The sequence below is a fragment of the Lagopus muta genome, chromosome 2 (genome assembly GCF_023343835.1).
Source record: "Lagopus muta isolate bLagMut1 chromosome 2, bLagMut1 primary, whole genome shotgun sequence".
Taxonomy (NCBI): domain Eukaryota; kingdom Metazoa; phylum Chordata; class Aves; order Galliformes; family Phasianidae; genus Lagopus; species Lagopus muta.
In genome coordinates this window covers 93033308-93061115 of record NC_064434.1, presented here as the reverse complement: position 1 = coordinate 93061115, position 27808 = coordinate 93033308, and the positions used below count along the sequence as shown (strand labels likewise).

At 42.7% G+C, this 27808-nt stretch overlaps 1 protein-coding gene and 1 long non-coding RNA gene across 2 annotated transcripts; one reads left to right on the top strand and one right to left on the bottom strand.

Annotated features, from left to right (window-relative positions):
* Positions 1-83: 83 nt before the first annotated feature.
* LOC125690048 (uncharacterized) lies at positions 84-27477 on the top strand. Its single transcript, XR_007375479.1, has 3 exons — positions 84-947; positions 23887-23977; positions 26736-27477. It is a non-coding gene; the product is annotated as an uncharacterized LOC125690048 (long non-coding RNA).
* Positions 5247-12614, bottom strand: SRP9 (signal recognition particle 9). Its single transcript, XM_048937979.1, has 3 exons — positions 12466-12614; positions 9622-9690; positions 5247-7785 (listed from the first exon to the last, which is right to left on the bottom strand). Exons 1-3 carry the CDS (start codon positions 12535-12537, stop codon positions 7666-7668), a joined length of 261 nt encoding a protein of 86 aa, XP_048793936.1. The 5' UTR covers positions 12538-12614; the 3' UTR covers positions 5247-7665.
* Positions 27478-27808: the final 331 nt, after the last annotated feature.

The following is a 27808-nucleotide window of genomic DNA, read 5'->3' as shown; positions in this document are numbered from 1 at the left end:
AAACTGCATAGAACCCTGAGGGAGGACCATGTAAACAAGAAGAAACTGAGAACCACACATGTGATTAGAGAACAGCTTTTTTATTTTACAATGTACGGAATCACAGAAAATTGTAGGGGTTGGAAGGGACCTCTGGAGATGTTCGAGGCTCCACAACCTCTCTGGGCAGCCTGTTCCCATGTTGTTTCACTCTCAGAGTAAAGAAGTTTGTTCATGTGGAACATATAGCAAATATGACAATGCAGAATCTCCCTCTATTGAAGCTCAGATTTGAGAACAAAATCGTTGTTAAATCCACAAGTAGAAGAAAGTGAAGATGCAACTGCGTAACAATCCTCTTCCCAAAGAAAAGTCACCATGGTCAACTACGAGGAGAAAATAAGATGAATTAGCCCTATAGATATAAAGAGCAAGATTAAACTTAAAATAGATGGAAAAGAAGAAAGGAAAAAAGAGTCCAGAAGGAAGTTTAATAAAAGTTAGAAGAATGAGGAAGGAAAACCTTTTTTCTGATCCTGAAATCAAAGAGCCCCATCTCTCTAGAGATAGAACAAGAGGTAATGGCCTTAAGTTGCATCAGGGGAAGTTCATATTGGACATTAGAAGATGCTTCTTCTCTGAAAGAGCATTGAGACAGTGCCCAGGGAGGTGGTGGAGACACCATCTCTGGAAGGGTTAAAGAAACAGAGATGTGGCACTGAGGGAAGTAGCTTAAGAGGGGAACTGACAGATCATGGCCTGAACTGGTGATTGAGCACCTGGAGAAGAGGTGTGGCTGGCCTAGGAAGCACAGGCTAAGTGTTTGCACCTGTGCTCCCCATGTAACCGCAAGAGGTGGGCCCAGGGTGGCTTGTATAAGGGCTGGGCACTAGAAGAAGAGCATCTCTTGGATCTGGGATGCTTCCTGAAGAGGTGTGCTGTGTGGTGAGAGAGCCTGTCACAGCTGGGTGAGTTCAGCTCTTCTTCTTGTCTATGATTATTAGTCTACCTGTAAGTACTTTGCCTTGTGTTGCCAATAACCTGTAGAAGTGATGTTGCTTCTTTGTGAGTAGAATGTTAGTTATGGGGGATGTGGGTTGCTGGCTTTACATGATGATCTTGGTAAGCTTTCTGAGCCCTTATGATTCTATTAGTGAAATGGTACCCTGTAGATGTTGTGGTGTTTGAATGGGTTATTGTGAGGGGCCACCTGGATGCAGCCAGGAGGCACCTTAAAAACATTCTGGTTTGGAGTAGCTGTGTGTTGGGCAGCTGCTATTGATGTTGTGTATGCTTTCCTATATGCTGCTCGCTCTCAATCCCAATACTCAGCATTTTAAGAGTTATCAGACAGTTCTGTGAATCTGTGGGATATTCCTTTACCTTATAGCACACGTTCAGTTCAGAATGTTCCATCTGAGAGGCTTCTAGAGGCCCTGAGTGAGAAACTAGTCTTTGTTTCTGTACTACTAAGTACTGTCTATATGAACTAGAACAACATGGAAATATTTCAGTTATTGACAGTCTTCCAGTTAAATGTTAAGTAAAATCTACACTGTAGACCATTTAATGGACAACTATGAGGTTTTTACAAGCAAGCTATGGAGATAACAGAATATAAGTAATAGAGGTTCTGGGGTGGTCTAAGCCAATCTAACTGGTGGCTCTTCTATTCCAATCACTCTTCTTAGCCCTCCTCAGAGCCCCTGAGCCCTGACTTTCCTTTCCCTAAGCACTCATCTGACCTTTGGTGATGCTGCATCAGCACACAAATAGGCAGAATACCATAATAGCAGGTCTCCAGATGAAGGAGCTTTTTGATGCACTGGTAAATGGAAAGGGTTTAGCCAAAGCTCTGAGGTGTGCTAGAAACTGTGTGATAGAGATGGCAGGCATCAGCAACCAGCTGTTACATTGACCCGGGCTAGTGTGGAATTCCAGTTTTGTTATGTTGGTCAGATGACACAGAGCACTGCTGGAGCGGTTAGGGAGCTGTTTGGAAAGCAGCTGTTTGCTCTCTTGGAAACACTGAAAATATGGTCAGTTGGTTGCATGTTTAAGTGCAGTCACCTGTTATGCACTTTTGCTGAGTGAGAAGCATATATAAGGCTTCCCCCTGAGTGTAAGCCCAGGTGAATCTCTTCTATTTCTTTGGCTACTGCCCTCGGCTGTTGGGTAGCACTGCCATGGGAAACTTGTCATGAAACAAAGAAGAGCAGCCAAGCATTTGAGGCCGGGCTGGATGGGGCTGTGAGCAACCTGGTCTAGAGGGGAATGTCCCTGCCTATAGCAGGGTATTGGAACAAGTTGGTCTTAAAGGTCCCTTCCAACACAAACCATTCTATGAACCAATTGTTAAATGCTCACTGAGAAGGTCAGCTGCCTCCTTGTTCTCCAATTTTAAGAGCTATTTTGTAGTAATTTAAAGAAAGACATCAACTTTTGCACTGACATGCTTAAAGCATTAGTTCATCCTCCTGTCTGCTGGCTCCTTAAAGGAAAGGATATCTTTGGGAGGTAGCTTCTCTAAGGCTTGCTCAAAACTTGCCGGAGCTCATTTATTAGTGCCCTGAGGCAAGCCTTTCATCTTTCAGTCACATAATGACAAGAGAACTGTATTTTAGATGGCTCTATTTACATGCATCAGCAACCCACTTAAAATACATATTTTTTTTTACTAGCCAGTGTGAGCAGTGACTTCTCATTGCTCACAACCAGTCAGCAAGTATTTCAATAGGTTTCCAGAAAGCTCGACTCCCCTATGAAACTGGTGTTTGAAATCTTGCTGTAAACACACATGCAATGCTCAGGAGGATTCTTCTCAGTATCAGCAGAACAGATTGGGCCTTTTATGGAGATACCACTTCTAGACAAAAAATGAATGCAATGTGCTAGCACAACTTCAAAGGAGAATGCAACAAATCAAACCTTTCCCAGGCCTTTCAGCATGACTAATATTAAGCTCTAGCAAAAAGACTAAGAATCGCCACAAAAAAGCAGACAGAAGAATGAGTGCAGAATCAAAAATCTCTTCAAAGGTGGTCTTGATTTAAATAGGAAACAGTTTCATGAATGCCATCAATTGCGGTATAAGAGAAATTTGTTCTTAGTTTTCTAATACCCAAATTCCCTGCATCATGGGCTGCCATTATGGGGCACTCAGGCTGAGCACACAGGCTCCGGCTGGGAGCCTGGCCAGCTCCTGAACCAAGAGCCCTCAGAGATGGCACTAATGGCTTGAGATGTTTTTAGGATAGCAGAAAGTCTTTGTTCCCATCAGGGGACTCCAAGAGCAAACACCTGTGACTAAGTGACTGAGGCACAATGTAAGGGGGGGAAGAATGTGTATTCGCTAGAAACAAAGACAATGTACAAAAATAACTGCATTTACATGTAGGTAGCTAAACTCTGCTATCGTACTGTGACTGTGCTCTTACTGGCTCACAGTTCCCACAGACTTGTATTACGTGGTCCAATTTAAGCCCATGTTCTCCTGCCAAACTTCTGGTCTGTTACAGCAGCCAGGGGGCCTACACCAACTGTCAGGGATTAGTGGACTGCCTCTCTGTGTTCTGCTGAGTAACTGCTCTCTTCCTGAAATACTGTGGTAATGTTCTCTGATAAATGCACCACTTCTACAGACTAAAAGGCCACATCTACCTCCAGCGCATGGTAATTCCTCCCAATAAAAAGCTGGGGAGGTGTATCTGGAAGTCAGTCTGAAGAGTATTTGCTGGAAAAGTAACAACAGATGAAAGGTGTTTTTTATGTCATCTCCAACACGAAGGTGATTTAACTCTTGCCTGGATTTAAATACCTTTCAAGGCCTGTGTAAAAGATAATGCAATTGTTTGCTTACAAAGATTTTTTTGTAAGTCATGCAGCATCTACCTTCAAAGTGGTACCGAGTTCTCAGACTAGATACCTCATCTCTTGGAAGTGAGATCACTGTTAACTTAAACAAAAACTCAGTGTGCAGCATAGACTAGATTTCTAAAAAGCAAGTTAGTTGTTATCTTAATGGATCTTCACAAGAAAGCTTCTAAAATATGCTTGACGAAAGCAACTTCGTTTCAGTCAGTGACACTTAAAGTTACCTCAGCACAGTGCATTGTACAAACCAGGCTTTCAGTTTGAGATCCAACTTTGTAAGGCTGTGTGCTGATGTTCAGTCTCTTGAAAGAATGGGAACTGTTGCAGAATCTGGTCTTTAGATGAGAAGATATCACACGTTTTTACTTCTGTGTAGCTATTTGCTGTAGATTCCTTTTTCCACTTCAGATCAATCTCAAATGCCTTTTAGAAGTGGTCACAGTATCATTTCTGTGGAACATTCTTCCCCTAAAGCAGAAAAGAAAGGGAAAAAGCTCAAGTACAGGACAACAGTGTGTTCCCATCCTTATTTATAAAGAAGTGAGCAGATTGCTTCCCTCTGAAGCAAGAGGGCAACACGCTTTACAGATGATGTAATCCCTTAAAATCAGCCCAAGGGAACAACAATCATCAAAGGCTTACTGACAGTGACTGGCAGAAACCAAGGTTCCTCCACATTTATTACAGGGATGTTGAGCAGTATCCACTTCTTTCTTGCACTGCAGGAAAGAACTTATGGAGATAAAATGTAATTATTTTGACAAGTTAAAACATTGTCAAAGGCTTGGCTTCAGTTCAATTCCCTATTTGCACGGACTCAGGCACAAAAGCACCTAATTTTCCGGAATAAATCTGATGCTCTTGAAAGCATTAGCTCGACTTTGATGAAAACAAAAGCCTCTTTCACAAGCATCTCTAAAACCATGACTTGTAACCAGTTCTCACTTCTACAGATAATTAAAGGATCTTCCTGTAATCCAGAACATGCTTGCATATCCAGAGGCTTAGAATTAAAAACTCTGAAGGAAATAGACCCTCCTTTTTATTAAACTGCACTCACAGAACGAGATGGTCACTGAAAATGACTAACATATGCAGCAACAAAATAAGCTAAAGTAAGCAAAACCATCCTTTGATTTTAATAACTTCAGTCCTCCTGCAAAGATTCCCATTACCAGACAAGTCCCACATTACCAGACTTACCAGACAAGTCACACATAGGTTCCTGAGCTGGCTGTTTGCATCCTTTAATTGGCACAACTGCTTCTGGAAACCAGAAGCATTTGCTGATAGGCTGGGCTGCTGCATTCAGTGCTTCTGAGTGCAGATATTCTGTGCACATCAGTTATCTTTTTTCCATCATGTATCAACAGACACCTTTGAGCAGTTGGCAGTTTGGCTTAACTCTGTGACAAAGTTTATTAGGAGTTGGTAACTACAGTACAGATGCAACAAGTGTGAACAGTACTCTCAACAAGAGTGTTAGCAGTATGAAGCAGAGCTTTGAGTTTGGTGTTTCTACGAAGCATCCCATGAACAGAGTACTGAAGTGACTGAAAGCTGCAGGACAAAGTCAAAAAGCATGAAATATGTCATCTTTTTTCCCCTAAGTGAATTTCTGAAGGCTTGTTTGTTTTTAAAGCAATAGCTTTAGCAGTATTTTTATTATAATTGCTTAGTACCATCTTCATTTTCCAGCAAGTACACAAAGAATAAGCATAGCATCACCTTTAAGAATGCAGCTTTAATATTTCCTTGTGATTTTACAGCAATAATGTCTGAATGTAGGCAACCAGAAATTGATTTTCCTGCCTTTTTCTTGACAACTGCAATTTAGTATAGCACTGTAATCCCTTCCTCTGCTAGTCACCAGTACTCCCCTTTAAAACCTCCTCAGGTCTCTAGTTCAATCCTTTCAGCCCCCTGGTGCACAAAGTTTACCTGCAGCCCTCTCTTTACCTTTATCCTCCATGCACAAGTGAATACAGTCAAATCTTTCTGTCCCTCTGCTCACAGAAGATCTCTCATGCCAAACCAATTTGTAAGTGGCCAAAAATCACACTGAAATAGCAGCAGCCTTTGCACCTGCCAAATTAGTAGTGTAAAACTTCACTTGTGTGACTTCTACACAGCACCCATACACCGCAGAACAGTATTCTAGATTAAAAAATGGCTTGAGTCCTAACATGCTGTATTGTAATATTAAGATGACAATTTGGAGCATCAAGGAAAATTTTCAGATCACAGTATCTTATTACAGCTTAATTATGGACAAACTCCATAATTCTCTCTGGGTTTATCTGCATTTCAAAAGCCAATCCAAAAACATTACATGTAGGTCACTCCTACAGAGTGGCTACTGGCAATTTAGCACCTAAGGGCTTTCCAAAAGCATGCAGTGTTGCACATCAGCTGGTTACTGGGTACTCTACTGCAGCAGCTGAGCCTGTGTTTTGTGTTAGAGACCTCAGCAAATGTGAGAATTCTGTTGCTTCTAAGTAGACTGTGCTTATTTAATGTCAGTGACAACAGGTAGCTATTGAAGTGGATTGTTTTGCCATATTTAAATGCTAGCACAGACAAGTCTTGTATGGCTCTGGCTTGTTTTCATGGCTTGATTTTTTTTTTTTTTTTTTTTAAAGCCAAAACAATCTGGGCATACAGTACAGCAGTAGCATATTTATATAAAAAGAAAGTGTGGTTTTAAGTATGCATGGTCCAGTATCAATTTCAGCTACTGGGCTGTCAAGCATAAAAACATTTGCAAAAGACAAAGTTTTCATCACCTTACCAGAGGTAAGCGTGCAAAAAAAGTCAAAGCATAGTGGGCACGGGTCTATTTTTGACAGTTGTATTTATTAAGCTGCTTTTTATCTGTCTGTTCAGCTGGCTGATATCCATGTGCCTCATGTAACATTTGAAAATGCACAGTTCACAAATAGCTAAAAATGATGACTGGATAGTGGCTGGTTGCATTCTTCTATTAACATAACAGGCAAGAGCTTCTAGAATTAGTCCTGCTGATACACTTCAACTCTGCCCGAGGCAAGGATGGCAAAGGTCCCCTTTTCTAGTATGCAATAGTTCAAGTACTGAAAGAATGTTCTGGTATTTTTCATCAATATTTGCCTAACCAGAAAAGAAACTGCTCAAGTATTGCTAACTGCACACAGCAAGTGTTTCTTTAACATTTCAAACAGAGAAGCTTAATTATTTACCCAATATAACATGGATTCTACAGATGCATTGCTGATGTTACACGTGACCAAAATCAATACTAAAAGCTAAAATTTTGCTAGGTGCAGTCTTAATATACATTGGCTGCTTTCTGAAGTGAAATGTTAAAATTGCATTCTTCTAAACCCCACTGAAGTATATTATTTATGTAAATATTTATTAGATCCATTAATCACACTACAGTATTATGTTAATAAAGCCTCTCACTGAGAATACATCAGCATAACATATGAAGACAACAAAACCTATATGGAATTTTATTACAACTTTCCAGAAACATGCTTGTGGCCCACCAAATTCACACAAGTACTGTAGGATTGTGAAGACTTGTCTTCTTAGCGTACTTAGTGTGTAAGAATAGTTTCTTGTTCAATTCCCGAAAATAAATATAAGCTTTCAATTGAAAGCATTAATTTTCCTAGTTTTCCAAAGTGGAGTCTGGGGAGGAGGATACTCTACACTTGTAACAGTCCACTTTGGCATGAAAAAGCATCTCCTGTCCCGCTATTTGTTCAAATCCAAGAGATGTTTTCTTCCAGTGAAATCCGACCGTGGCGCTGCTTTCTTTTCAGCAGCTCAGTCTGTTTCCATGGCAGCACTGCGGGATTCCTTAGCCACCATCAGTCGCATCAGCTGACTGTGGAACTTCTCAATCTTCTTTACATCCTGTGCCTGGTCTGTTCTATACAGCAAGCACTGCAAGAGAAAGTTGCTTAATATCAGATTCCATTTTACTGCTTTTACCCCACTTGCAGCTGTAACGAATTTGTGCTCGAACCAATGAAACAAGTATTTCAATGAACATTTGTGGTATGTTGCTACCATGTGGCAGCAGCAAAACACATCTACCTTCTTTTAAAATGCCTCTTTCAAAGGTTCTTGCCTTCTGTTTTGAAAACAGTGAAGCTCATCGTTTCTGTTATCTTTTCTCTCAAAGGTGGTAAAACTTGGGCTTTAAAGCTGTCTTTAAGGGCACACTTGGTTTAGGTTGAATTTTATCTAGAAAAAGGTTTTTCACTATCCTGTTCTCTGTATCTTGAAAGTATATTCTGCCTCTAGCAGTCCCTATACACTGCTAGTGACACAACATCAGTATTTCCCACTGAATAGGATCCCCCTCCCCTACGCAAAATCCATTTTAAAGATAGCTCTAATGAGGAAAATAACATCTAATTAAGATGAAGAGGAATTCCTTCATGTGACAAGCCTGTAAATGCAAAAGGAACGAGAGCAATATGTTAGTGACTAATTATAAAATGGCTGCTTAGCTTTCACTGCATGAGTAATTTCTTATACCTGCACAGCATCAGTTTGACTGCTCAGACCTACGTAACAACTACACATAACAATGCTCCATCCTCCAGCACTCTGAATGCAGCAACTTTTGCCAGCAATGAAATCCTCTTTTAATTCAGAGGTGAGCAGTAGAGAAAAGCTTATTTTTTTTTCCCTCAGCTATATTAGTTGTACACTTAGCAGCAAGGAAACCCTTTATTTCCTCTCTTTACAAAACAATCAGCATAACAGCCTTCCACAACTGGCAGCAGGTAAGAAGGCCTGAAATAAAAAAACTGAAGCTTACAAGTCACAGACACCAATCTTCCATTACTGAAAACTTCAAACTGAACTGCCTTTTACTTCCCTGTTATCAGTACACCATGATCAGCATCTCAAACTAAGCCCTGTCACTACTGTGTCATTATTGGAATTTTGCATCTTGCCTTGGAAATACCAGTGCCAGGCCACTCCTGGGAAGGAAAAATCAGGTTTTTTCTAGATCTCAGTGTAAGGAATGGGCATACTACTGTTGCTTACTTGGGCTGCACAACAATAACTTGGCTGTAATGTTATTACAACCAGAACTTGTTGCTGGCGTGTACTTCTGCATGTGGATAAATTCTATTTCTACCTGCTGTCCTCTTTGAATCCCTTGTGAGTTTAAGCACCCTTCCAGACTATTTAGATCAATAGCAGTAAGTAAATGCAGCTCAAATGCTTCTGAATGCATAACAAATGGCTGTGGTACCATAATATTATTTGAGAGGATGGGATCTTTGTGCTGTGAATGAATGTCATGTTTCACTGTGATAACACTCTAGTGTCTTCTCATCACAAAGCAGCAGCTTACCCTACAGATTAAACCTGTCACCACTTTGAGCAAAGTGAAGGGACCACACTTGGCAGTAAATGTGTTTGAAGATGCTCCTGAAACGCTTCAGCAGGAAGTACCAATGTAGTTCCATGAAGATGGATTTTTTTTGTAGTGCTCAGATAACTATTTTAGGATTCTACAAAATCAAAGATACGGGGAGACCTATAAAGGATACTGAAGTGTTTGTTAGAGCTTCTTGTGGACTATGTAGAGCTGAACTACAGAGGTCAGTTTCAGTCACCAGAAGGAAATTAGGGAAACCTGAGCAAAACAAGGTTTTAGAAAACTGTGAGGTACTCAAGGCAATGGCTAAGAGCTTATACTTGCAGAAAGCAAATACTTGAAGTCCAGTAAGCCCCGAGAGCATGCTCTGTACTTACAGCTACATCATCCGTTACTTTGATGCAGAGGTTCCCATCACAGTGTCGATATTTGAGAACAACTCGCACCTGAAATGACAAGCATTTTAAGAATTAATATCCAAATTACTTGCTATAGAATGTATGAGGGAAGTGCCTGAGTTCAGACTGCCTTCATTAGAATTCTGCACTGCTTCAGTTTCACTGCCTCTCAGTGGACCCCAACTCCACTGTCTATTGACCTTACAGACAAGATGGTTTGGAAGCTAATCACCACGCTTCCACATGCTAAATCAGTACTATAGTAGCAACAGGCATGTTACAAACCACACTAAATACAGCAGTGACATGTGCAGGGACTCCAGTGACAGGTAAACAGATGACAAGAGTCCTGCCAATGCAAGACACTCTCTCACTGTGTATCACATAGTTTTGCTTACAAGAAACCTTAGGAAAATAGTTCTGTGTGAACATTTGAAAAAGCTTGACTGAGTGGGATAAACTCAGCATTACTTCTTTTCTTATACAGTATCTAATTATGTATTAGGTGAGTATGATGTAAGTCTTCTACTTCCAGTCACTACAGTTAATTCAGTAGCTACGTTCATGCAGACTTGAATCATGCTAATGCTTTCATAAGTGGAGAGGGGAGACATAACAAAACGCTTCTAGTGTAATTTAAAAAAAAAAAACAACAAACAAAGGGCTCTTTCAAATTGCTTTCAAGACTCAACAAGGCTAGGTTTGAAGTCAGGAAGCAAGCATTCTACTTGCTAAAAACAGCTCCTACCACAGTAACCTGCCCTGAGATTCAACCTACCCACAGCCCTTCTGCATTCTTCAGTTACAAAAGTTCTCAAAACCATTGTGACAAAAATCAACTCTCAGCAACTGACTGAGCATTGAATGAGTTTTCCTGAATGCAGAACTGAATGCAGAACAAGGGGACTTCTATTGTTTCTGATGTCAGCTGGCATTAGTATCTATAAACAAAGCAACTTGTGCTTTTGAGAACGTTCTGAACTAAGACAACCCATGCTATAAACGTGTCTTTGACCTATGATGTGGTCAACAATCACCATGACTACAAAATGTGTTTTGAGACTGTCTCTATGAGAGATCTCTTCACAGACTTATCTTGTTCAAGAAAGCCTTCTGACCACGGCACCTGTGTAACTACACCTCAGCCAGGCAGGCTCAGCAGCACAACAGAGGCTGTTAGAGACATGGACTAGGTAACTTGCTCCCACTAAAACAAGACCGCTTGCTATCCAGCTTCATCAGCTCCCAAACAACACAGACCTGTCTCCCACAGTTCTTAGTTTTTTGGTAAGTCCAGTTGCATACAAAAGCTTTTCAGGCAAGTAAAAGAAGGGTACTCCAACTATGACTCTGGAGCCTACATAAACCCTCTCATAAATAACCAAGTTGATAGCCACAGCAGAGTGTGAAGGAAGAGAGTGCCTTAAGGTCCCTTACAAAGAGGGAAAGGTGCTTCTGGCTGCAATGGCAGCCTTTCCAAACTCTTAATTTAACTGGATATTGCAAAGCATTACGTAACAAGTTATTTTTAGTTTCTTATCAGTAGGTAGGAAGCAATTGCATAAGAAGTGGCTATTAATGCTAATGGCAGGTCTGGGACCCCCAGCACAAGAAAGAAGTGGAAGCTCTGTTCTGCCTAGAGAAGGCTCTGACCTTGTCATGGGCCTCCAATACTTAAAGGGAGCTTATAAACAGAATGCGAATCAACTTTTTACATAGGTAGATAGACAATGAACGAGGGTGAACAGTTCTAATTAAAAGAGGGGAGATCTAGATTAGATGTCAAGGAGAAGTTTTTCACTGAGAGGATGGTGTAGCACTGGCACAGCTGCCCAGAGAAGCAGAAGATACTGCAACCCTGGAGGAGCTTGAGGCCAGATTGGAGGGGGCCCTGGGCAGCCTGAGCTGGGGGGGGGGGAGGAAGTGGCCTGCTCATGGCTGGGGGGCTGAGACTGAATGGGCTTTAAGGTCCTCTTTAATTAATGCTATTCCAAAATTCTATGATACTACTTCTGGTGAATGAAACTAAGCCTTTCCTACTGGTGTCTTCTCAGGCTTGTGAGTCCTGTTACCTTCTGTAACTTTTTGGCTGAAGGTTTTTAATGTTTGTGCAAACTGAAGACAAAGGTTACTGGAAACAAAAAGCAATCATATATTAAGAAGTTAATTCCTAGAGCAATTACTCTCCAGGAAACAAAGCACTTCCAGTCTTAAGTGATGCTGTGGGTAACAATGTGACATGGGAGTTAATCAATGCTTTTGGTCTGGATCTCCAGAGGTCCCTCCCAACAGCTCTGTGATTCCTTTAATTCAAACAGATACAGCCTCATACGCTGTAAGCCAGCTCTCAATATACCTTCATTCAAGAGAACTGCTTTAATCCCCTTCCCGGATGTCACGGTGCACCTGCTGTACAGAGGCACCACAGGTCAGCGCACACACAAGTTCTCTGAGATCAGGTCCTCGCGGTCCCCACGTTTCACGGGTAACGCGGTTCCCTGGGCAAGTTACACGGGAATTTGGTTCTACTTCTCGGAGCGTGACGATGATGTATCAGCAAGGAGCCCCCTCCTTACCGCTCCGTTTTTATCCTTGAAGGCCACCGGGATTAAACGCAGGGAAACGCTCTCCTCCGCCTCGTGCAGGGCGCTGGCAGGCACGCGGCCCGGAGCGGCCGCCTTACGGCGCTGCTTCCCTCACCGGGAGGCTGAAGAACGCGGCGGCGAGAGCCCCAGGTGCGCCACGTTACTCGAGGCCTCCCTCGGGAGCCGGAGGCCCGGCCCACCCGCCAGGCCTACTCGGCCCGACGCTGCCGCCACCCACCTTCATGGGATCGGCGAGGTAGAGCTTCTCCGCGGCGCGAGTGAACTCCTCCCAGGCCTGGTAGTGCGGCATGGCGGGCCCGCGCGGCGACTCGCTGCCCGCCGCTACGCTCCGTTCCGCTCCTCCCGGCGCCGGCAAGATGGCGCCGTAGGCGGGCGCTGACTCGCCGCGAAAGGACGCCTCCCATTGGCCGGAGGGAAGCGGCTGCCCAATCACGAAGTGCGTGACTCAGAGTTTGTGGCCCGGCCGGGACGGCCCAGCCGGCACAGCGACCCCGCCAGGAGCGGCGGACCGCGGAAAGGTTCGCGCCAGGTGGCGGCTCTGCCTCCTCCGTGTGTTCCCGGTTCGAGTCCCGCGGCAGCCCGGCGTTGGGCGTTCCGCTGGCTAACGGGATCCGGCCTTGAGGGGGTGCGCGTGACCCGGTACCCGTGTGGAAGCTGAGCAACAGCTGCAGCCTAGCATGTGAGCAGTGAGACAAACTGAAATTACAGGAAAGGCACGGGTGTGGTGGGCATACATTCTATTCTTGATGATAGTTTTGCTGTCGTGCTGCTTGAGAATCCACCTTCAGAAATGTGTTGTCTTCCAGATCAACAGCTCTTATCAAAGGCGATAGATACATTGGCAGTCTGAACCAGCTGTCCCAAACACAGAAGCTAACATGGAGGGAGCGCTGCTTCGCCATCTTACGTTGGGGCAGCCATGTATAATTGCAAGGTAGGAATTGCTTTTTGGTAGTTTTATAGACAAGAAGGGCTGTAAGTATGTGAAAGTGAAAGGTGTGGGAGGTGCAAACCCTGTAACACAACCCGGCACTGCACAGAACCGTGGCACACCAAGTTTGGAACCTGTTTTTCAAATCAGATGTGGATATTTTCTTTCTGAAGGAGGAATCCCAGCTTTGGGTTGTGTAGTCAGGAGCAACTTAGGGTTGATTTTTAGAGGATTTTCATCTTAATGTAAGTGTTCAAGATCTTTTGTACTTTCTTCAACACAAGAGCTGGCTTAAGAGCTTGTCAGCACGCAGTTATTAGCCTCATTGTTCGTAATTTCTTCAGTTAAGCCAATGTAACAGAGAATGGCTAGGACAAACAGCACATCTTGAGATTCCTTTTTTCTTAACCAACGTGATTTCTGAAATCCAGATTAGTATCTTCTAGAATTCTTGTATGTGCATACTTTTAGATGGCAGACTGCAGGAACTAGGACGAGAAACTAAAAGAAGGATTTCTTCATTGCCTGTGGTGTGTCCCTCTGACAGTTGCATACAATGTGATGTACAGTTCTACATAGCGTGTTCTTGGCTGCAGGTTTTAAGGATTTCCTGCTCTCTGCCACCGCCACCTATGGCCCCACACTTGTGCTGCCACAGCTGTTTGTGACTCCAAGCTGGGGATCAAACCAATGACCTCAAGTGGATTAAAAGCAGCACCATTTTTAGTAACACATTTTTTAATCAAGGTTGGTTCATTTTTCCAGTTGACTCCGTGGCCCTATGGACTGCTGTGCTGACGTAGCTGTTGAAAGTGCACCTTTTTTGGTGGTGAGGCGGGATGTGGGAATTTCTACTGTTTTTGCTGGGTTGGCACCAAAACCAGGGGGTTCTACTTTATAACCCCAGCTCTCCTGGAAGAGAAGCTGTTTGCTGAAATCTCAACAATTAAAAAGATAGGCTATTTCCAAAACTCAGTAGATGTCTGGAACCAAGAGCTGGTGTGCTGCTTCACTGTGTTCTTGTGTCCCTGAAGAACAGAATGTTTTCTTGACATGTTTGAAAAGTAACCCAGACTGTTGCAGTTATTCATCTGTGAGTTGTATTTTATGTGTGTCCAAAACTGTATTTTTCAAGTAAGTTCTGGTGAATGCAGCAATAGTAGAAATCTTACAATGGGCTTTTTGTTTGGTGAAATAGAAAGAACAGTTGTTTATCACTGTGTGAAATATTTGATAGTTAGCCAATAATAATTTAGCAGTTAGAAAGAATTCTGCTAAAACACACATACTTATCTTGCTTACTTTTCTTGAGCTCCTGCTTTCTTTCATGCAAGAAATCATTCCAGCAGCCTAGTGGCTATTCTGTCATTAAGTAAGTGAAATTAGGAATGCTACAAAACCTCATTGATCCCTCTGTCTCCTTTTATATCCTTGCTATATTCCCTAGGCCACCTTAGATAATGTCTTCTTAGGTTGGATTTAAGGCCACTGAGAACTATGAAGCAATAATATAATTACTTGCGTGATGAAGATTTTTTTGTGTGTTTTCCCTCAGGCCTTTCCCCCTCATCCAGCGTGTTTATACATGATGAATGATCTCTCTTTGATCGTGCTTCTACATGTATTGCCACTGCAAGTCCTGCTCTGTGTAGTTATGTTCAGGCACCTGGATTCCACATGGAAAGGCTGTTGTTTTCTTTACGTAGTGTCTTCCTTTGCATAAAGGAAAAAAAAAATGAAAGAAAACGGTAGAATAAGACCTTGCACTTAAAATATCCACTGAGATCTTGAGTTTAGAAAGATCATGGAAACTGTAGCTGCTCAGCATTGCTCAGGGTTCAATATTTTGTTCCTGTTCACTCATTAATACTCTATTTAGCCTAAAGCAGGTACCGTATTACTATTTGCAAGTGTATTTTTCAGGTAAGTGTATTGAATTCATTAAAACAATTCTCTGTCACCACAGCATACTGCTGGTGGTTCCTTCCAGCTGAAAGTAGCTTTGTAGAGAACACTGTGTGTTATCGCGATAAAATGATAGCTGTGATGGAAAACAATAGGACAAACTGTGATCTCAGGTGGATTGGGTTTTTGTTTTTCTTTTTTCATATCTGAAAGAGTTTAATTAGGAACCAAAGTTGATGCTGAGCTGATGATGCTGTTCTTCAAGAGCAACATAAAGTCAGTGGAGTTATACAGGTCTAAAAAAGTTCTAATAAGGAGTTAGTTACAAGGCAATTACTACTGCCAGGAATGCTTCGTGCTTTATGGAGATAGAGTCAGGTCTGTCAAAATATCTTTCCTTTGGTGAAATTAAAGGAAAAGCATGAGCATGGTGATTACACGTTCCATTCTTGTGTGTATGTTCTAAAACGGCTTGGGATTTGTACTGATGCAAATTTTAATTATGCAAGCTTATTTATGTGCATAAGGATGCAGATTGATGTTGAGGACAGGAAGCTCAGTGGTTTTTGACATCTCATTCGTTTTTTGAGCCTCAGCACCCATGAGAACTGAGTCTGCAGTCAGAAGAGGTTGATGCTCCTGGATGGGTTATAACGTGCCAAACTGAGCTACAGTTTTTTCATTCTGCAGCTCTTGAAGGAGCACAAAACACACTGCTGCTTTCTATAGGTTTTATGTTTTAAACAGCTTGGTTAATGGTTTTGCCGGGCTGAACAGCATATGATTAATTACATCAGTGTTAATTTCCTACCTTTCTTGTACATAAGCATTTAATCAAGTGATTCAGATTCACCTTGTCCTAACAACAGCATAATTAAATATTGGTGTAACTGAGCAGAAGCGTGGCTTATGGCAATGAAGGCTGTATGGGGGTGACAGGATTCTGAACTGTTGTTCACGAATCTACGTGCCTCTCCCAGCCAAGTCACAGCAACTAGCCAGGATGAGACCTGAATGCCCATTAATTTCCTTCCTTTTTCCCCAGTGGCCTTATTTCTGGGAAAAGAAACACACTCCAAACAAATCCCTGGGTCACTGGGGATTCGGAAGCCTTGGCTTTGCCATCATCTATGTTTGGCATACATTATAGCCATAGCCTTCCCCAAGGCAGCATTATCTGCTAGTTTGCTTTAACCATTTGAAAGAAATACTGGCCATTTAATATGGTTTAATCTAATCTTGCTCTATCTTAGGGTGTTTATATAGGTACAGGTCAATAGCCATTGCATGAGGCAGAGGGCTGTCCCTACATATGGCCATGTTGCCTTAATAGAAACTGCTGTTTCATTTTTGTATGCTGTTCTGATGCAGTTCTTGTTAAGTTCTTTGTTTTTGATAGCTAGAAAGATATATCCCTTCCTGTTAAGTGGTCAGTTTAGTCCCCTCAGCATAATAGTGCATTTAAACTAATGTCTTGTTATGCGAGAGACATATGTTGGAGAGCAGTCTGTATCTTGTCATAACGTTGACTGTGGAGATTTCAGAGTGAAATAGCAGTCCTCGTGATGGCCTTCAGGGTAAAGAGGAGCACATCTGGTAGACAGCTTATGGACCCCTATGTCAAACAGGAAGCAGACAGGCACTCAGTACTAGCTACTCAGATTTCGTGTCATCATTACATGAAGTTTCTGTGTATGCTTAGGATTGGGTTAGATCATCAGTTTGTACAGACTGGAGGTGCCCTGATTTCTTACGTTAATCTTTAGAGACATTTTCTACTGAATAGACATGTCTGAAGTCTGATTTACCTGTGATGTTGATGCTGCTATGGCTGATAGAATTGAACAGTGCAACCAATGGAATGGACAGGCGATATCAGATGCTTATGGCAAATACCTTCCAAAGTCATCTGTCCCAGAATAACTTATAGGTGGTGAAAGCACTGAAGGTACTTCTGACTACATTGATTTCTAAGACTAAGCTACGTCTCAGCCCATAAGATTGTTTGAGCATCCTCCTGAGTTAGCTGTTGGTAAAAGGGATCGATGGGCCCAGCCACCTGCCACTGCCTTTTCCCAGGAATTAATGCCCTCTCTCGATCTGTTTACAGAGATGCTTGTGTGAGTGCCCCTTAACCCACTTCAATCAAACTGGGTTAGCAAAAACCTCCCACTTAATCCATTTAAGCTAAGTCTGGCTCAGGTTGACCAAAAGTAGGTTAGGGGGTGCCCACACGAGCCTCTGCAGGCAGAGCTGAAGAGGTGGTGATTTCCACAGGAAGAAATAGGATGAGCTGAGCTGGGGAAGTGGATCTGAATCAGCAGCTTTTTCCATCCCCTCAGCTGCGGCAGAAGATGGAGAAGGGCCTGCTCCACACACACGGCTGTGCTGGGCCACTTGGCTGGCAGCACAACATCTGAAGCTGCAATAGCACAGCTGTTGTCCCATACTCCTCATCATCACAGTAGTAAAAAAAAAACAAAAACCCAACAACTTTGTGAAGACCAGCTGTTGCTAGAGCACATGGCAAAGCCACTGCAAGCTCCTGCACTTCCACTGAGTGTTGGTTCTTGTTCAAGAGTTGGTGCAGGTGGAGCTCACAATTGAGTATGACCACGCGTCAAAGTGAATGCTCAGTATTGGCATTGCCAGTTCCTAAAACAACTGCAGGCATGCACATTGCTCCTCTGATGCCTGCAGTATGGCAGCTTTCTATAAAGTATATCTGATACAGAGCTTTTGTAGCTGTCAGGCTTGCAGGCCCACGTAGAGCATATGCAAAAGCTGGGATCTGTGCTGGAAGTGCTTCCATACTTCCGACATATGTTGTTGCTGTTACAATCCCTGTCAAGGAAATAGCAAGTATTTACCTGGCCTGTCGACTAGCTTTAGTCTGCAGAGAAATTTTCAGTTCAGATCCATAAGTTTAGCTTTTTCATAACATTTGGAGCATGTGAAAAATAGGAAAGGGGAGCTTGGCAGGGTATAGGTGTGGGAGCAGGGAGAATGTTGTGTAAGTGATACGTCAGGGCTGTGACTTTATACCAAAGGGCTAATTCCTAACAAGATTTGAAATGTGTCCTGACAACTGCATTCTTGCTAAAGTATTTTCCTCTCCACGTCAGCAACTTTTCGTGATCTCTTTTTTTTTTTTATTATTATTGTTGTTACGCAAATCAAATAAGCCAAAATTCATGCGATCCACTTTAGGAATGAATTAGAAAGTATCTGCTTCTTTCATGTGGCAGAATTTTAGGCATTGTGCAGGTACCAGAAATGTGCATGAAAAGATCGTGAGTGAATGAGGAAATATCTACTGCTCTGTTCATTTCAGGGTGTGGGGGAAGATGAGAGGCCTGCAGGAAATTCACAGCCTGGTGCTGACACTCCCTCCCTATCTCTCAGCCTGTTACCTCCTGCTGGATGGGAGGGACAGGAGCTGGGAATGGTAGCTGCATGTTTTCTGAGAAATCTCTATGGCAGATCTCTATTTATCAGGATTCAGCCAATCTGTGTCCCCTTTATGCGGCACAAAGAGATGAGGCAAGGCAGTGCATCTGCTCATACATATTTCAAATCCTTTATTCTTTTCTTTTTTTTTTTTTTTTTTTTCATAGGGCTGTTTTCATTTTTCTTTTAAAACAGTTAGAGTAAATCTCAGTGCCCTAAAGCAAACTCTTCTTCTATACAGTTTACTCTTGTTGACTTAAAAACAAGCATCATGAGGAGGATTTGCCAGCATAGCATTTGCCATGCAAAATTTACATGCAGCTGCTTTGAACTAAATTCCCGGCAGAAGTGAAAAGGATTTTGAGGCTTCCAGATCTTAGCAGGCTGCTGTTTTTTGCAGACAGAAATCTATATGATATATACTTCTCTAGAGATCCCTCCCTGCCAGCTAGGACTGTACTATCCTGCTCCAATCCCACTGAGACATATTATCAGCTTATGGGAGGGGATGCTTCTGGACCAAGTAAGTTAATTAGCTTTGCTTGGGAATGTCTTCTACTGAAGTAACTGATTATTTTCTTGAGGGGAGGAAAATTCTTATCTTTAGAGCTGAAAACAGCAAAAACATGCAAATTTGTGCAAATCTTGATGCCTGTTTCTCTTCTGTAGGGCAGCACTCTTCTCACAAGCAGGGCAAATTTTCCAGCAGTTCTGCAGTAGTTGTAGATTGAATCATAAATCTAGTCTTATGGATTGAGAATATGCTCAGGAGTGTTTGAAGTCCATTTTCAAATCAGGTGTTGATAATTTCAAGTAAGTCCTACTCTGTCTGAATCCACCCTCACAGTAGCTGAGAGTCTGTTGACACTGATAGTGTTTTTTTTGGTAACAAAACCGTGATCTAATCCAGGATCAGTGGTAAACAGGTGGTTTGCTGTTCAGGCATGTAAGGTAGCTAAGGCTATCAAGGTAGTGCAGTCCACTGACTTCCAGCACTGACACAGTGGCCTCCTCACTCTTCAGTGGCAATGCTAACTTCAGAGTGTGGAAGCGGCTCTTCTTAGGAGCGAGATCAATTAAGTGCCCCATAAATCTTATTATGTATTCCATTCATTCCTCAGAGAAGTATCACGAGGGTTAATTATTTCTCTGCTCTGACTCAGACAGTGGTTTTGTGCCAGAGGATTCTGGCAGTAAGTATAATCCTAGTGATACCCTCTGTGAGGAAACCATTGTTAACGATGTTGATGAGGAAGCGCTAATGGAAGCTGAACCGGAGCCTGATATAGAAATCAAGAGACCTAAGGCAAACAAAGGGAAGAGGTTGGAAACCTTGCTGTTTGCTGCCTTCCGTAGCAGTTCTTGTGAAAAACAACTCATTGTCTCCTTCCCCCTTCCCTCCCCAACCAAACCCAGACTGCAGAATGCCTCTCCTGAGGGAGGAGGAGGGAGGGAGATGTGCTGCATTGTTCCCTTAGGACGCTGTGCAGCAAGGAGCAGGTTTCACACAGAGTAAGTGACTCTTAAGCAAAGCTGGGCTGCCAGGCAGGGGCTGATTCCCCCGTCCTGCCCATGTTCTGGAGCGAGGCATGGCCAGTCAGCACCGTGAATTATAAATACATTAGCCATGTTACTCCATTCAGAACTAGTGCTGTGGAGCTGGAGATTTCATGAATAAAGCATATATTGAACTCTGTTCTTCTCTATTAGTATTTCACAAACGCATGATGAGAGACCAGCAATGTCTGCCTGCTGCACAGCTGTGCCGTGAGGGGCAGAAGGGCTCTGTGTGAGTAAGCAGAGATAGGTACAGCCTAGCCTGTAAAATTTCCGTTGTCCCAAAGAGATTATTTTGCTCTCCTACCCTCCTGTGGTTTCCAAGGCCCAGTTTAAATGCATACAATGACATAGTGTAGATAGCTATTTTCCATACATGGCATTGGTTGTTCAAGAGGAATCATTCATTCATTACTTCAAGGCAGTACTGGAAGGGGTTCCCACTCTAAAAGAGAAGTGGGCAGGATTATCTTGGGTCACATCCTTCTTCTATTAGTCAAATGGTGAAACCAGACATCTGAGTTGTTTCAGTCTGTGACCTTACCCTGTGTTTCCTGACAGATCTCACAGCTTTTCTGTTGTCTCTAGTTTACATGTAGGATTTTTCAGTCCCTCTGGCAATCTGCATTCTTTCTTGAGCTTTTCCTAGTAACTTAGGCCTGTGGGAGATCACAACCTTGCCTTGGTGCCTATGTGACTGCATAACTATCCACTTCACTAATTCTCTGCCTTTCTCTGGACCACCACCTTAAAGTGTTTCTTGATGCTATTCAACATACCCGACATCCTTTCAACTTGCATTCCTCTTGGGTGCCTCCAGAAACAGAACAGTAGTCTCTAATGTTTCTGGATACTGTGGTCCTTTGTAACAACCAGCAGTTTACACATTTGTCATTCAACTCACAATCTGTTTTGCTGTTCCTGGCATCTTACGGTTGCTCTCTCATTCTCTAACATGCTTAACCTTCCTTAGGCTCAGCAGCTGCTCCCGGAAGGTTCCTAAGGCTAGGGAACTTTTCAGATTCTCCCTCATGCACTCCAGCAATGAATGTCATTAGCTCAGGTTTTTCTTTTTTTTTCCTGTTTCGTGATATAATACGTTTTTTTCCTTGGCATGTTTCTAAGTACTTCTGCATTTCCTTTTAACTCCTGCAGAATGTGTTACTCTCCATTAAATATGGACACTCTGTGACTTTATTATTTCAAACATCTTTGTAAGCTATACCCTGCAGTTGTAGCCTGTCTTCATCAGACTGCATTCAGCAACAATCCCTGGTTACTGAATTCCCCAAACAGCTGACTGCCTTCTGTCCCCAGTAGTTCTCAGCCTTCTCTGGTTTTTATCATCATCCTGAGGCCCAGTGCTTGCATTTTGTAACATTGTGAGGCTTTCTCAGACAGCTCTGTCATGGTAACATCTCCTCTGATTTGCTCTATCACCACAAGACCTTTCTCCACATACTTCTCTTCTTCAGCATCCCCGATACCCTGCAGCACTTCACAGCTTTTGCCTACATCCTTAGCAACTTTCCTGGTTCTCTGATGTCCCCTGGCTGCTAGCTGGCTCTGTTTGATTTTTCCCAATCTGAACTGCAACTCTCTCAAGAAATCCCTTTCTATACCATATATGATCTTTTCAGGCACTTCTGGCTCACTAATGGTTATTTCCACGTTTATTTAAAGTTTGACTCAAGACACTTTCACTCATCTGGAAATGTTAACAATCATGAAGATAAATAGGACTTCCTTGTAAAGCAGCAGTTCAAGCATTCACTTTGTTTTTTTTTTTTAGCAATTATTTTTAAAGAAAGCACAGAGCTGGCTCAGGGAATTCTGACAACAAGACATTGTTACAGCATTTCCAAAAATGTTCACTGTCAGTGTGGGTCTTTTCCATAAGCAACTAAGCAAGGTGTCCCAGGTCCTGTATCACAATGAGCTTACTCAGTTTGTAAGGACCCTTAAAGAGTAAGGCTGGCAGAACTGCTGAAAATTTGACCCATGATCGCAGTGCCTTTGCTTCTCTTTAATAAGATGGATATAATTGTCCGATGCAAATCAGCCAGGTAATATTTTTACAATACTTGAAATATTTGCATGATTGATACTGTAGAAATTTAGACTTTTGTTGCTCTTCTGTTAGACATCTCAATCCATAATAACCAATGATAGCATCCTGAGCTGGCCCTGATAAGGTAATTTTTACAAAACCTATTTGATGCTCAAAGTTTTCAAACAAAAAAAAAGAAACATTTTGAACTTTATGAAGCTGTGGAATTGCCTTTACTCTGATATCAGCCCTCTTGAAAATATTTGAGCGTGAAATAATACCGGTTGTGTTTCTTATTAGCTATTGGTGTAGTCGCATCATCATCACTAGACTCATCTCTCTTGGTGTAATGTAAGCTAACTGCATCTGTTCTACACGGATGTCATTACAAAGCGAATTTTTCTTCATAAACACTTGAACTCTCTGTCATGTTTCTGTACTTTGACTCTCTCCTCATCCCCAGCGCTTTGATTCCAGTAAGAATCCTAAAATGAGTTTGTTCTTGTAGTTTGTCATGTGCAAACACGCACACTCATTCCTGGTTTCCACTTATAAAGATTACAAAAAAAATATCCATGTGACGTAAACCTTACAGGGGTGCGTTACAGTTTTATTTATATAGTTCCTTTGTCAACCCTGCTTCTAGTTATTTCCAGTATTGAGTTCCCTTTTTAACTATGTGAGGGTACGTGCTTGTTTGCTTACATTATTTCTTTTGCTGTTTAAGTTCTAAAGCAGTCAATAGCACATTAAATGTGGATTTATTACTGCTTGTGTATCAATGAACTGCAAGGGAGGGGAATGTTACTGAGAACAGTGGGGTCATTTTCTTTTTGCACGAAAGCTCTGTTTAGCAGAAGGGGAAGAACCTGAACCTGGCACCAGCTATTTTTGCACTAGCCAAGTCCCGTCATCAAAACGGCACGGGAACTGTGCTACTTTAATTCTGCAGTAGGGTAAAATCAGCTTAAGATTGCAGATGTGTGCTTCCACAGACCTCTGGACCAACCCTCTCCTTCCCTTTCTCCCGTCCCCTCAGCCCCTTCTAGGACAAGGGCAGAAGCCATCCCCACCAGGTGGATGCCATCTGATGAGGTCTGTGATGGTCACCCTGTGACCATTCTGCAGAAGCCAATTCAGCACCTGATCCACATTCAGTCACAGCACAGCTGGATTTTTTTTAATGTGAAAGCTGAGCTGGACCTGGTAGCTTTTAAAACCTGGAAGATTTTGGAGAAAGAGAAAAGCAACAAATGCTGAATATAGTTTGTGTCACCCTTGCACCGGGTGGATGTTTGTTTTTCCATTTTTTCCTGGTAGGAATTTCTCTGGAGTGAAGGATTTCTTTCCAGGTACAGGCTGTCATTGTAGCACGGAGGCTGGAGAATAACCGTAGAATAACTTGAGATCAAGTAGACCTCCAGAGATAATTTGCTCCAAACTCCACTCCAACCAGCACCAATTATATAAGACTGCTCCTTGATAATCCATCTCAGATAGATGGCCCACAGAGAAAATAAAACCCTTGAGTTTACATTAGAAAAATATTCCTTAAACTTCTTGTGAGCATAAACCTCTCCTGAATCATTTGTCTACCCAAGAATTTCCTGAGCGCAGCACTTCTTCCTGAACTGCTCACCACCTCTGACTGACAGCAGCAGCTCAGATCCCTCCAAGGTGAGGGAGTTGGAATTGATTGTAATGTACTGGCTTGCAGTGTGAATCTCTGTTTCTTGCCTTGGCAGAACCGCAGTGCAGTGAGCAGCTAGATGATCTTGCATAAGTGCTTACAGCCAGTGCTAATGGCCACAGCCTGGAGGAAATGGGCATCACCTAGTAAGCAGATTTTTCACCCTCTTCTTTCTGTACTCCATATTCTTTCTGCGATTGACCTCAGTTTATGGTTTATACTTAGAGGGAAAAAAAAATATTTTTCTTTCTTGTCTTAAATATGATTATTTGAATCCTCTTGCATTGGAAAGTACATTCCAAGCTGCCTATGGTTAAGCACAGGGTTGAAGGAGGATATTAGCAAGCAGGTTGAGCCATGGCTTATTGCAAAATTAAGTTTTTTATTTGTCTTGCTTTGTAATTTGCCTCGTGGTTGAAATAGCAGCATTACCTCTAGCAGTGCTCATTCTGCCTTTAGCCTCTCTATTGATATTGCTAACAATAAGTGAGCCATCTATTTTTGTGAGCGCCTTGTGACAACCAGCTCAAGTGACACGAGGCGCTGAACGCATCTAGGCTAGGCTCAGAATAATAACATAGAGCAAGAAGCCTCCATGTTCAAATAGCAACTGCAGGTTAATCTGGACCAAGTGTTTGTCTTTCAGCTTCTGGTCTGTATGACAGCTATTCACTTAAAATAGCATTTCAGTGGGAAAAAAAAAAAGAAAAAAAAGGAAGATGTTCCTCATGACAATGCTCTCAGCCAACCTTTGGAAGGCGCTGGTTTACCCTTAATACGACATGTGCAGCTTCTCTGAAGTCCCCATCTCATCTGTCCTTGGTACCCACAGTGTCAGGAGGCAGTTTGGAGAAGAAGGTACAGAATAACTCCTCTGAATGCAGCTGAAGTGGAGAAGCATTAAGGAGAGCTGGGTATAATTACCTGAGCTGGAGCTCAGCCAGCACAGTGCTGATCTGAGGAACAGGAAAGTCCTGACTCTGCACAAGGGATCCAGGCAGATTTGAAAGAAAGTGCAATAACACAAGTGCATTTGAGTATCTGGGAAGGTGTTTGAGAGAGTGAATGAACCCCGACTATGACCTCTGGGGAGCGTGACAGGAAACAAAGCAGCAAGATCAAGAGTGGAGGAGTATAATGGCAATATATGTGGCACAGCGCTGCCTGATAAAACCGTAAGCATCAAAGAGAGCTAAACTATTGGAGTTCACTTAACCCTCTACCCAAGCTGAGTGACACGAGCACAGAGGAATACAAGACAAGTTATCTCTCCTGTGTCCTTAAATAGCAATGAATAAGAACTGAGTCAGAGCTGAAAATTATTGTACATCTTTAAGGTAACACCAGGTTAATTAGCCATCATAAAAGGAGAGCTTGTGCAGGAGGAAGGATTTCTCCCTGCTGGGACACTCCCTGACTGAGGAGACCTGGTCTTACCTGGAAGGATATTACCTTTACCTCCAGAGTCCTTAATGGGTGGTTATTCCACCACTTGGCCACAAGCTCTAGCCAGCACCAGCACTGAGCAAGCTTTTCACTCCTCCTTCATTCAAACAAAGCCTTCACAAGTCAGAAAACTGATACAAGCAACAGAAGGATGAGAAGGGGTTTGTTGCCAGCCACATTGCATTTTAAGGTCCTCCTGTGCTTTTCTTTGTATTTGCTGGGAGATGAATATGTACTCAGGTGGCTGCCATTGATCTGATTGCCCGCAAAGCTTTTCGGTGTTTCTGAACTTTCTCTTTCAGGCATTCTAAATGCTTTATAAGTTTTGTCAAAAAAAAAAAAAAAAAAAAAAAAGTGATTTAAAAAGGAATGCAAATGGAAATGTGGAGAGTCAGTGGATAGGAGCAGGAAAGGTGGTTCAGAAAGCAATGTGAGAAAAAAGGAAATGAAATGAGGGGCTGACGGGAAAGTGGGGCGAGAAGAAATCCAAGCAGGACAGCAGAAGGGATTTGAAACCCTGCATTCTTCTCACTGGCAGGTTTTCTCTTTTCTTACTTTCTCTGAGCTCTTTTTTTTCCCCCTCAGCTCATTTGTTTTGTGCCAAGAGGCTTATTTGTCTTTCCTGGCTTATTAGCAGTGCATCTGGATTTAACCACTCTGATAAATCAGCTCCTCCAAAGGCTGAGATCTCAGAATGAAAATTAGGATGGATTTTGAGCTAATTTAAACTGATATACATCTGATGAAGTAACGTTTAGCCATGTGGAATTCTAGTGCTTGAGCAAATGCATAAACAACGAACATTATACCCCGTCAGTGTGTCAGAAAAAGCATCGTCTGCTTCTTCCAAAGAGATTATTTTACATTTGAAGCACATACCCATAAATGTCTGTATTATGCAGTTTAGAAAATTTAAGCATGGGAAGTTATGTTGACACACACCAGGCTCCGAGGGGCTGTCTTCTACCGAGCGTATTATTTTTGCAAAGTGGTAAACCTTTCATTATTTTTATCTGCCCAAATGTAGTTTCTAAATTGTGTTTGATTTGCTTTCTGAGTACCGTGTGTGCTTACTCTGCTTTAGCCGACAAATGCGAGCTGGGGTCAGAGTGCAAGCTCAGACAATAGTCTGCATTTCTCAGCACCTTGCAGGATTTGGCAGTTCAATGGTATTTTTCCCCCCCTATTTATTATTGAACGCAGAACAAGAGCACCGTGGAATGGATTTGTCTTGGTCACTGTTCTAATATAACTGGCTTGGAATCCAAAAAATACATTTTAAAGGCAGCTTTGCTTCCTAGCGTAGGAAAAGCACTGATAGGAATTGGTTAAGCACCTCTATTTAAAAAACAAAACAAAAGAGGTAATTGGAATCCAAGTTTCAGTCATGCTGCCTTAGAAAGCAAAACAAAATCAGTAACAATCTGAAATCTTGTCCCTTGCTTCTTCTCACTGTAGCAGCGAATGCCCAGTTCCCTCAAACAGTTTTTGGTGGTGAAGAATGAGCTGGCAGGAAGGACCTCAGCCACACCTCAGCTCCTTTATGGAAAGCCCAGTTGCCTACTTAAACTCATCTCGATTGGATTTGTGACTGGATTTGTACCGCTTTGAGGTGGAAGCGTGGCCTTCCTGCTGCCTGCTGAGAGCCTCCATGGGAGGGATGGAGCAGCCAGGGGGACTCGGTGCTCCCCAGCGATACTCATCCATTGAGGCTGGGGTGACACCTGCGTGGCAACAGTAAGGTGGGCCAGAATGGGGGCAGGGCCTTGAGCAGCAAAGCCAATGGGGATTAGTTGTGCGTGTGGGAATAACAGAACACTTGAGGATCCAAAGAAGAATTCATGTGTTGAATAAAATGATAATTTCTTTGGAGAGCTACAATTCAAGAGCAGTATTTGCTGTGCGGTGGCTTACTGATTTCAGTCCAGGTCCTGGTAGGATATCGGTGCTGGTCAGACTACAAGTTCTCAGCATGGCACAGAGTGGGCTGTTGTGGGGAAGGCTGGCTCTCTCCTGGCCAGAACCAGCATGCTGAGCAGCGAGATCTGCAAGGATGGGGGCTGAGCAACCTGCACACACTGAGTTATAAAATGGCCTTTAAAGTGGCGAGGTGAATAACCAAGACAAGCAGAAAAAGATTTGTGCTTTTATTGTTGTGTACCCAAGGTTCAAGTGCCGCATCAGTGGTGCTTCAGCCTTCTGTTATCTCTGAATACGGGAGAACTGCAACTGGAATAAAAGTGCAAGGGCACCGTGGCCTAAGCTGAATCTACCACCTGCTGCTAGTGTAACAAGCAGTCATCAGCATTAAACATCTGGGCCTGATGCTGAGCTCTGGGCAGGGCGGCTCTGACTAACTGATGTTCCTTCTTGCCCTGCAGTCCAGCTGGAGACCCAATGTTTAGACGTGTATTTTTGCAGTTCATTATTCAGCTTATTCCTCATAAGCTCGTAACTTATTTGCTACAAGCAGGATGCATTTGTCCAGCAAACTGCGTGCAATTGCTTCAGGAACTGCTGAGCTCCTGTCT

Coding starts and splice junctions, on each gene's coding strand:
- SRP9 (XM_048937979.1), bottom strand. CDS start 12,537: ATGCCGCACTACCAGGCCTGGGAGGAGTTCACTCGCGCCGCGGAGAAG. Junction 9,691..12,465: donor ACCTCGCCGATCCCATGAAG/GTGGGTGGCGGC, acceptor TTGTCATTTCAG/GTGCGAGTTGTTCTCAAATA. Junction 7,786..9,621: donor AAGTAACGGATGATGTAGCT/GTAAGTACAGAG, acceptor TTTCTCTTGCAG/TGCTTGCTGTATAGAACAGA.